The 11,121-nt window shown below is 39.3% G+C and overlaps 1 protein-coding gene across 1 annotated transcript in view; it reads left to right on the top strand.

Annotated features, from left to right (window-relative positions):
• CD109 (CD109 molecule) overlaps window positions 1-11,121 on the top strand; it is a 130,607-nt gene that overhangs the window by 114,108 nt on the left and 5,378 nt on the right. Inside the window, exon 29 of the mRNA XM_019520330.1 lies at window positions 5,272-5,414. Coding sequence (XP_019375875.1) covers window positions 5,272-5,414 — 143 coding nt within the window. The remainder of the gene's footprint in view (window positions 1-5,271; window positions 5,415-11,121) is intronic.

The following is an 11,121-nucleotide window of genomic DNA, read 5'->3' as shown; positions in this document are numbered from 1 at the left end:
GTAGGTGCTGGATCCAGCATGTGGGAGTGGGGGAGGGTTTGTGGGGCCACTCTCATCCACAAAGCTGGCTCCATGTTGTTTAGCTGGCCCATGGACCAGTCCCTCCCCGCTCATCTGGTCTGTTTTACTGAGGCCAGATGAATTTGACACCCTTGCCTATTTATTATGGAGAAATAGTACAAAGTTATTAAGATAAGTTCTTCAGTAGGATTGGTCAGAAACTTTTCAACGGAATGGTTTTGTATTGAAAAATGTTGGTTTGTTGAAAGTGAAACTTTTCATGGAAATCTCTTGGTTTCAATAAAACCTCTTTTGGGAAGGTTATTCAGATCCAGAATGGAATACTTGGCCAAAACCCCACTCCAGAATAGGTCATAGCTCCGTTGTTGTCATTGACCTGGAATATGAGAAACTAAGGTTTAAATCCTTTTTCTGTCTGATTCAGACCTGTTATTCTTATTCAGAACTGGGTCTTCTACATATCAGGTGAGTGTCATGACTGTTGGCTGTTCTTGAATGGGTATGCTCTTTTAGTCTGTAACCATATATCAAACCCTCAAAATCTTTCACAAAATTGAATGATTGTTTCCAACATGCCCTTTGGTCAGGGTTCAGCAAAGCTCATTTTAAATATAGACGTGAATCCAAGTAAACTGTTGTGCAGTTTTAATAGACTACCATACTGACTAATCTGTTTGGGTTCTGGTAGTTCAAATATACAAAGGTCTCTACTAATATGCCCCATTTGTCTGCTTCATCTAAATTACTCGTTTGCTGTATTTCCTCGTAGCATAGAGGCACAGATGCTGAAATTTGATTCCCAATAATGTGCTTCTTGCAGTGGAATAATTTCATCCAATAAAACTTTTCTTAGCTGGGACCAACTGTTTCCTTCTGTTTTCCTTGGCATTCTTCCTGTTCCAGAAGAAGGAGTTCTCATATTATTCAAATTAGATATCTCTCTCTCCTAGATGTAAGCAGGATCTGGATCCTTTCTGATTAACGTATTACATTGCAATCACATTTCTTCAGCTGGGTTTCTTTGTCTTAGACCCTTTGGGAATGCAGTAGCCAGATATGCTATTCTTGGGATCAGGTTTTAGGACCAGATGGAGTATGTCAAACCTTAGTTCATTTAAATACCAGAATGTAGAATGCTATTTCCTGTTGTTATCCTGAAAGATCTTCCCATCATTGGAAATCCTTCCCCTCTTTTCTCAATAAGATAGATTCTTAGGAAAATCTCTGTAATTCTTGGTGAAACTCCTAACTAACCTTCTTCAGCTTCTGTCTTTGCGGGCTCTGCTGTGAGTTCCAGTGCTCTAATTCCCAACCTTCCAGGCTATCATAAAAAGGTATTTATTTTGGTTTGTAGAATTTCAGAAGCAGATGTTGTTGTCACTTTGCCTTGTTTAGCCAGAAGAATCTTCTCTTGTCCTGGAGGGTTGAATTAAAAGCTTGGTTTTTTTTTCTTTTTTGAAAAGGTTGGGCATAGTATGGGCAGATGGAAGTTATGCCCTAAAGATATCTAGCATTCTTGCCCTATTTTGTTCAGTAGACAAAGGACCAGATACTCAACAGTTGTAAATTGATGTAGCTCCAATTCAATGCACATCTAAAGGCTAGAGCCTCAGTTGGTGTAGATCAGAGTAGTTGCATGGAAATTGAGCGTGCATTGACCTGAATGTACTTTTTCCCATCACATTTACTGAACAGAGAATAAGTGATTAGAAGGAAGGAAAACATTAATTGGAGAGAGGAAATCTGCTGAAAATATTCCTTTCAATTAATGCTGTCAGCCAAACACGTTTGTTGCAATGCTAATTTAATGTTGATTTCCACACACCTTAGTAACATTCTGATTCTTCCCATCCTTGAACCAACGCTGCCAGTAAAGGCAACTTTGTGTTGTAAGAACAGGTTTTATCCTTATGTTATTTTCCCCTGATTTCTGAAAAAAGAGGAAAGTTAAAGTTAGATTTAGCAGTAGTAACTTGTTCCAGCAAAGCACTTGCTAATTGACCTGTTCAGTATGTTGCTTCAGATGTTCTGTGGTGGTGGCATATTTTTGTTCATTTGCTTTTTCTGGCAAGAGCTTAAACAATATTGTTCCTGTGATGACAAATTGCTGAGTTGTTTCCAACTTTACCAAGCTTTCAACTCTCGTCTAATTTGCAGACCACTGGATTTGCTTTATTCTTGGTGTCATTCATTAACTTGTTCCATCTCCTCAGGACTAACTGTGGGTCAGGATAATTTTTTGTTTCAGAACCACTGCTTTTTTGTCAACTATTCTGAGTACACATTTATGTCATGGTCAGGGATTCCCCTGACTGATGGGGTTAAGGTACATCTGTTTCCATAGCCAATGGCATATAAGAGAGCGATGTGGTAGCATTATGTCGAGTTGCCTTTGACTCACCAGCTTACATGACCCAATATCTGTTATAGATATCTGTCCTAAATGGAGGACATCCTTTAGCACAAGTCCAGAGCCAGGCTTAAACTTGCATCTCTAGGACTACAGCAAAATGCCCTAACCTCTGCTTTCACACTCCTTTTATACTTAACTACAGAGTGTAAAACCAGAGGTGCTATGTCGAATGTTGAGTATTATACATTTGTAAATGAAAATAAGGCAATGTATCTTACACATCAAGTGAGCAGAAACTAGAGAGAGAGCAGGACAGTCAACTCGCAGAAACTTGAAGGTACCTTCCTGTGCACTGACTTACTGTCATGTGTCTTGCAACACATGGTATAGTCCCTTTAAATTTGGGCCATTACCTTTTCTTGTTGCTTCCAGGAACTGTTCTACATAGCTGTATGACAGAGGAGTCCAATTTCCTGGGTAATCTTCTTGACTCCCCAAGTAATGAACAACTCTGACTAATTTCCCTTAGTAAGATGAGAATAATTTTTTCTCAGACTTCTGAGAGATGCATCTAATAGTAAATCAGGGAAAAATTGATAGTTTTTTTTATATAAAAGCTATTTATATATGTGAGGCCATAAACATTTTTATATGTGTTAATTATAATTGTAAGTCTGCCAAATATTTATTAGCACTTAATGGTGCATCCTTTATCTACATCTTGCATTTGTTTTTATCACTCTGATAATATTCAAGTTCAGCTTTTCAGTGTTGTTAGTTTCCACTGAGGTGTTCAATTATATACTCTTTCCCTTGTCTCTGGCTCCAGTAATGTTGTATCAAGTTTCAGCAATAAGGTACTGCTATTACGAGTGAACATCACACAGGATGTGTATCAGTCTAAGACATCTAACAGTATCAGCATCTCTGAATCTTCTGTTTGCTTTTTGCCTGGCTGGTTTGGGCCTCTAGGCCACCCAGGCTATTTAATTTTCTTTGTTGAATTAATATTTTGTCAAGACTGTTCACACAACGTAGCTAGCTCCTGATTGCTTAATCCTGACTCCACCCTCCCTGGTTTGGCTACTCCCATTTATAGTTTCCTGAGCAGGTGAAATGATAGGTTGAAATGATCCCAGAAAAGGGCAAACATAGTGCCCACATTTAAAAAAGGGAAAAAGGAAGATCCAGGGAACTACAGACCAGTCAGCTCCACCTCATTCCCTGGAAAAATCATGGAGCAAATCTTCAAGGATTTCTAAGCACTTGGAGGAGAAAAAGGTGATTAGGAACAGTTAGCATGGATTCACCAGGGGCAAGTCATATCTGACTAACCTGGTTGCCTTCTATGAAGAGGTGACTGGCTCTGTGGATGCGGGGAGATGGGTGGATGTGGTGTACATTGATTTCTCCCACAACATTCTCTCAGGCAAGCTAAGGAAGTGTGGGCTTGATGAATGGACTGTAAAGTAGATAGAAAACTGGCTGGAGTATCAGGCTCAGAGAGGAGCAATGAATTGCTTGATGTCTAGCTGGCAGCTGGTATCAAGTGGAGTACCCCAGGGGTCAGTTCTGGGGCCAGTTTTGTTCAATGTTTTCATCAACAGTTTGGAAGATGGCATAGAGTGCACCCTCAGCAAGTTTGCAGATGACACCAAGCTGGGGGGGGAGCAGTAGATACGCTGGAAGGTAGGGCCAAGATTCAGAGTGACTTAGACAATTGGGGGATGGGGCTAAAAGGAATCTCATGAGGTGCAACAAGATAAGTGCAAAGTCCTGCACTTAGGGCGGAACAGTCCCATTCACCAATACAGGCTGTGGGTTCACTTGCTGGGCAACAGCTCTGCTGAAAAGGACATGGGGGTTACAGTGGACAATAAGCTGAATATGAGCCAGCAGTGTGCCTTTGTTACCAAGTAGGCTAATGGCATACTGGGCTGCATCGGTAGGTGTGTTGTCAGTAAGTCAAGGGATGTGATTATTCCCTTTTATTCAGCACTAGTGAGTTCACATCTGGAATACTGTGTTCAGTTTTGGGGCCCTCAGTACAGAAAGGATGTGGACAAATTGGAGAGAGTCCAGTGGAGGGCAGCAAAAATGGTGAGGGGGCTGGGTGACATGACTTACAAGGAAAGACTGAGGCAACTGGGCTTATTTAGTTTACAGAAGAGGAGACTGAGAGGGGTCTTAATAGCAGCCTTCAACTATTTGAAGTGGGGTTTGAAAGAGGATGGAGCTAGACTGTTCTCAGTAGTGGCAGATGACAGAACAAGGAGCAACAGTCAAGTTGCAGCAAGAGAAGTTTAGGTTAGATATTAGGAAGAATTTTCTTACTAGGAGGGTGGTGAAACACTGGAACAGGTTACCCAGAGAGGTAGTGGAATCTCCGTCCTTGGAGGTTTTCAAGACCTGGCTAGACAAATCTTTGGATATGATCGTCTAGTTGGGGATGGTCCTGCGTTGAGCAGGGGTTGGACTAGATGACCTTGCTGAGGTTACTTCCAACCCTAACTTTCTATGATTCTATGAGCAGGTCATCCCCTGACTATTCAGACCTCCCTGAAGACATTAGCTCTTCAACAGCTGCTTCAAGTAGCTGATCGGAAAAGTGGCACTATTTGAAATAGAAGCTGTGGCAAGCAGCTTGCTGGTCCTGCACACCTTTTATGTTGTAGCTATATGTGCTCTTACTTACTTTTCAGGCCTTCGTCACTGGAGTGGGATGAGGAAAAGAATCCTGAGAAGAAACAGGGTACTACTGTCTCTGCTCTTGTAGCATGAACTGAGCTAATGTAGCAATTGGCAATTTGTGTAACACTTTGAAATCTAGCTAATTTATTTGGCTCACTCATTTTTGCTGCACAGAGGTAATCTATGTTTGTATTTATATTTCATAGCTCAACATTATTTACAACGTGAAGCATTCAGTCACTCAAAGAAGGCGCAGATCTGCCCAAAGTCCAGAAGCCTTTGACTTAGATGTTGTTGTAAATGATGACAAAAATGATATAAATCATTTGACCCTAAATGTGTGTACAAGGTAAGTAACTCATCTGCTACTTCTCTGGATCCATACAGTGTCATATATTACATTGTAATATTTAGGAGGTGCCAAGTGTTACATAGCTGTATGAATGTATTGCTACCCATAATATGGACCCATAATAAATTTACGTAAAATAAATGAATGATGTCATACAAAGGATCAGTTATTAAACTCAGTAGCAAATGGTTAAATCACCTTCATCTTAACAGAACTGAAGAGATCAGTTATCAAGAAATAAATATCATTTGTCATGTCATATTTTTAGATGCAATGCCTTAATCATCATGGTTTTGTAAAGGTTGGAGATCTATAGAAACAGTCATATGAAATATGACTGAAGTATGACTTGTAACAGCTGTTGCTCTACTAGCTACAGTCAGTAAGTTATGTCTTAGAGCAGTTTTTTGATCAAAGCGAAGTGACTTGGTACTGAGAATACCTGTATTGAGTTCCTGGTTATGCAGCTGGCCTGTTAGGTGACTTTAAAATGGGAATAAAAACCTTTGGGATCAAATGATGAAATTGCTGTATATGATGTAGGTGGTATTACTACTACTACTATTACTACTGCTAAGTAAAGCCAATGGCATTTTTGGCAAAATTAAAATTTATTGTAGCATGCTTTTTCATCAGAAATTAAAATATTTTGCAGAGCCGTATTGATTTCAACAAAAAGTCTCATTGCAAACACTCTTGCATGGTATAACTGGGTGATTAGATAACTGACATTAGATATGACTAGCTTTGGTTCAATTTATTCCCAGCCTCTGAATGAGGTTGAGAAGGGACTTGAATGTGCATTTTCCATATCACAAGCTAGTATCTAAGGCTATAGAGTGACCATGATCCTCAATCATTTCTACCTTTCCTGAACAAAAATTCTCAGATTTTGATCCAAAAATGGGTATTTCAGTGCAATATCTTATGAAAGATTTTATTTGCATTCCAGTGCAGAATAGAAAAGGAATTTCAGAACGTCTAAAATTGCCAGAAAAAAGGAATTGTCACCCTCCAATCAGCTCTATTAATAAAATCCACTTGGAACAATTATCAAGAATCTCTTGTGGTGGAAAACAGTCTCTGTAAAACATTAATATTCATTCGGAATGCTTAAGTAACATTTACACTTCTAATTTATTCACTTATCTATGTTCTTGTAATTTATTCACTTGCCTATATTCTTGTAATTTTATATATTATAGATTTAAAAATATTTATTTAGCATAATTTTAAGTATTGTCAGCATATTGGACAGGTATTCTTTTATAACATTTGGTGCAAGCTAAATACCACTATATAATAATATTTAAGTATCTCTGACTGCATGCTTCTTTCTCTTTGGTGCAATAGGGAAGGACATTACCTTAATAATCTGCTCCTACTCTAATAATTATCCTACCAAAGTACTTGTTGGTTTGTTTTTTGAGGGTACAACTTGTAGGCAGTGGTAAGACCTAGACCTGATTTTTCATCAGAGACATTCAAGAAGGGAAAGGAGTCCTGTAACAGAGCAGTCTGTCCCTTTAAGGGGGATTTGTCAGTTGAGGAATCTCAGTTATGGGGCATTTGGATAATGATAGTGTCCCACTGGGAGCTTAAAACCCTAGAAGAGAGAGCAGATGAGCAGCAAACTTTGAGGGAGCAGTTTGCAAGGGGGAGAAAGCAAATTCTGAATTGAACTGCTTGGTGTATGTAGGGGTCAGGTTACTGTAAGTTGGGGTCAGAGCAAAAGGGATTTCCCTCCCAATGTCCAGGACAGAATAGTAGGATTTTGTTTTGCTTGGTTTCTTTGTTTGTAAGAGGGGTGGAGGGCAACCTTTTTGGCAAGTATGCCCCAAATTGCAAACTGCACCCTCCCTGAGTGTCACTTTAATCTCTACTCTGCCCAATTTGCTGCTATGCTTTCTGTCCTTTGCCTTATGCTCCCTGCCCAATCTGTTGCTCTGCTTTTGCTTTGTTCTATCTGCAGCTGTCCTGCCTGTCCCCTTCTTGGTCTACTGCGTGCCACACAAAGGCTGCCCATGTAACCTGTGGCATGTGCGCCACAGGTTGGCCACCTCCAGTTTAAAAGTCTGTGTTTATGTTCCTCAGGGAGCAAAACCTACGTACAGAAACCAGTAGACAAGGAAATCTGCTTGCAAACCCTCAGCACAGCTTGACAATAAACAGTCTAACACTGTTGCTGAGTGCACCATTGGGTGACTCCCAATAACTCAGTAAACTCTGCTCTGGAGGGACCATTCTAGAGTTGAAAGGCATGATGAGTCTCCAGGGCTATTTGGTCTTTGCCTGCTGAGTACCCAAGGGTACTAGTTGTGAGCTTTTCGTGTGCTATGGCTATGTGCATACTGGGAACTGAACTCAGCTTTGCTTAACTTGCTTCTCATAGACCACTGAACAGGCATTAAATATTAACAGTTTTTGTATTGAGGCCATCAATGAACAGGTGACATAAAGCCTCCATATCCTATTAGTTTATTTTTAGGCGTTGAGTTACACAATTAAATTGTTTTCTTAATTACTTTGCTGGCTTCTTTTGCTGTTTGGCATGAAATTGAATATACATGCTATTTAAGGGAAGCATTTTAAGGTAGGTATTTTATCAGTTTTCTTATTAGATGCATCCTGTTGTAGTTAAAGAAAACTGGATAATTCAAAGGGCATTGTGCTTATATATCACATTTTCTCCACTTTTTTTGTTTTACAACCAAGGTTACTGGGATGAAAACAGTCTTTGTTTTTAAGTTCTCATCTGTTCCTATTTCATATTTCCTCTCTTGAAATTTCACTCTTTACCCTGTGACACAGTAATCATTTCCCTCCAAACATGACGTTTGCCAAACCATCACTGTTCATCGTGCTTGCTGCTAAATCTCTTCTCCCAGTATGCTTAATTGTTGTCTATTGACATTATAAACTCTTAGGGGCAAGGACTGTCTTACTGTACAGTGCTTAGCACAATGGGCCCTGAGCCAGATTTGGGGTGTTTGTGTGATAGTTATACAGCCAAATGCAATGGCAGTATGTAGATTATGATTTCAGTTGAGGAAGAGCCATGAAGGATTTACACGATCTTTAAAGCTTAAGTTTTGTTTATGTATACAATTCTAGTAAGAAATCTAGTGAGATAGGCAGTGGACAAGGATGTAACATGCCCTTCAACAGAATGGCTTTTTGATAGATTTTTCCTTGGAGTGTCAAGAGCTCTTTAAATTCTAGCACAAATTTAAGATATACATAAAGGATACATTTTTGGTGCATCTACATCAATAGCTTAGGAAGTATCTTTTGACTGGATGTCAGGATTTGTTTTCCCTGGAAGAGTTCCCTTGATTCAGAACCAAGGATACACCCAGGAGGGAATCCACCTCTTCCCTCTCCTCCAGGGTGCTGAGAGGCACTGTCACCTCTTTTAGTTTGATGGACTTCCATAGCTACTTCAGAAAGGTACATAACTACTAACATCAAAGTCCATCAATTGCAAAACCTCACATGAATGATGATGGCCTTTTGCTGAAGCACAGATGGGGAAGAATTGTACTTCATTGTGGATGGCTAAAGAGCAGCTAGAGCCTTAATCTGAGTTAACCCAACTAAAGTGTACGAGTGATTCTATTACCTCTTCTGGACACACAAATTCTACCATTAGAGGAAAAGTAGCATGCTTTGAGACACGCAGCTGTCTCCATATTCCTATAATATAGGGGCAGCTATGTTCCAGTAGTGGGTAATAGAATCACTCCTACACTTTAGCTGGGTAACTTAGTTAGTCTCAGCCTACACTTTGGTTGTCCACAAAGTGAAATAGGTTTCTGCCCTTAGCAAAACCAGAGCTTGCTCTGCATTATACAAACTTGATATGTGTCACATGTGATAACTGCCTGAATCATTTAAAAATCCATACAAAAAGATTGAAAAATCACATTCAACCCAATCTAAAAATGAAGGCAAGACATTTGTTGTTAGTTTATAATTGTTAACCTCAGGACTCTGAACCAAAGATATTTTGGGGTTACAAAACCTGCCACAGTAGTATAGAAGGATGAACAAAAACTCCTCCCTGCTCTGATAGGATTTCTGCCATTTCCAGGACAGGAGGAACCATATTTGATTGGTTCTGTTCAGGAGTGCTCTCTTCTGAGTCTACTGGCTACATTTGCCTGGTGTCTGCACTCATTTGCTTTCCACTGCTATATTTTTTAGGCTAGAAGAGACTACACAGATCTCAAACTACTGAAACAGTGGACTCAGAACACAGAATTACAGCCCAAGGTTTCCTCAGCTCAATTAAGAGACATGTTTTAATTCTTCAGTCTAATTCTCAATTCTAAGAGGCGTGTTTTAATCATTCTTCTAGACAGTCGTCCTGTCCTATGAAAAAGGAAGCAGTCTTTCTTTCTTTTTTTGGTAGGGGGTTGTGGGAGCTTGGAGTATGTAACCTCTGGGGGTAAAAATGTTTTGCTTGATTTAGGTTACCCTTTGGTGTTTTTTGGTGGCATCTAGATTCTCTAGATGGCTTGGGATATTTCTGTCTTCTTATTGGTAATTATAACACACAGATAATTACATCCAGGTCCAATTCAGTTCCTTGTTTTTAATAGCAGCTACTTTGGCCGAGTGCATTAGCCAGCAGATGGTTTTATTTATTTCTAATTTCATGAGCCAGCCAGTCAGCAGTTGTGTTGTATTTCTTTCAGAGTGATATCTGCATTCAATTAACCATACTGCTGCCAGGCGTAATAGCTTTGCTTTGAAAAGCAACTCTTCCCCTTTTCTAAACCATCCAAATAAACAAAGAAATAGTTTACTTTCAACTACTGTCAGGCATTCAAAATGCAGACTGTTCTGTTCCAGAGTAACAGTAGTGGTTTACCCCTGTGCCACTGAAAGAGCCTTTGCCATCTATTTGCTATAAATAAACACAGTCTTTGCAGGACATGTAATTCTTTCATGCAAAACAGAAAGCTGTAAGTATATTTAGTATAGTCCCATTGTGTACCATGGTAAATTAGACCCACTCTAGAGTAAGCTTTCTATTGTAGCATATGAGTCTGACATTGGTAGAAGAGGCTATAATAGGCATTTTCAGGAAAAATGGCAGAATTCAACTTATTACATTTTCCAAAATGGGATGCATAAGGTGACTTGTAAATTTTCAAATTGGAGGTTGGGCAAGCAGTCTAATGGGGACCCCCTTAAATGAATGATGGACCCTTGTTTAAGAAATATAAAAACAATGACTAGTCTATAACAGTTTTTTTAGCCTTTTTTGAACTTGAGGGACTTGTCCATATCTGTTGTGAATTGAGTGGAATCCAATTTCAAAAACTATACATTACAGTACTTACTTCCTTGCAAAGGGGTTAGGCAATGGGAGTGGTTATCATCTAGGCTGGGACAAACCTGCGCTTAGGGCACAGTTTATACTTTTAAACAAAAAAGACCACAAGAAAGGAAATATCACAAGATACAGTCTTAGAATTCTAGCAATGTATAATTTAGATTTCTGAATAAATTTCACCCAATTATAGTGTTTTCACCTAATTATACTAGCAACGTTTCCATTGGCTTCACTGGGGTTAAGATTACTGTATATTGCCAATAGTAACAATATTGTGATTTGCACAGCTAGTGTGGTTGACATTGTTAGGGGGAATGGAGAGAGAAATTTGTTTTTTTTTTTTTTTTTTTTTTTAATTTT

Source organism: Gavialis gangeticus, unplaced genomic scaffold (assembly GCF_001723915.1).
Source record: "Gavialis gangeticus isolate Ggan-Ray unplaced genomic scaffold, GavGan_comp1, whole genome shotgun sequence".
Lineage (NCBI taxonomy): Eukaryota > Metazoa > Chordata > Crocodylia > Gavialidae > Gavialis > Gavialis gangeticus.
Note: the sequence above shows the minus strand (reverse complement) of the source record. Positions and strands in the feature narration are given on the sequence as shown.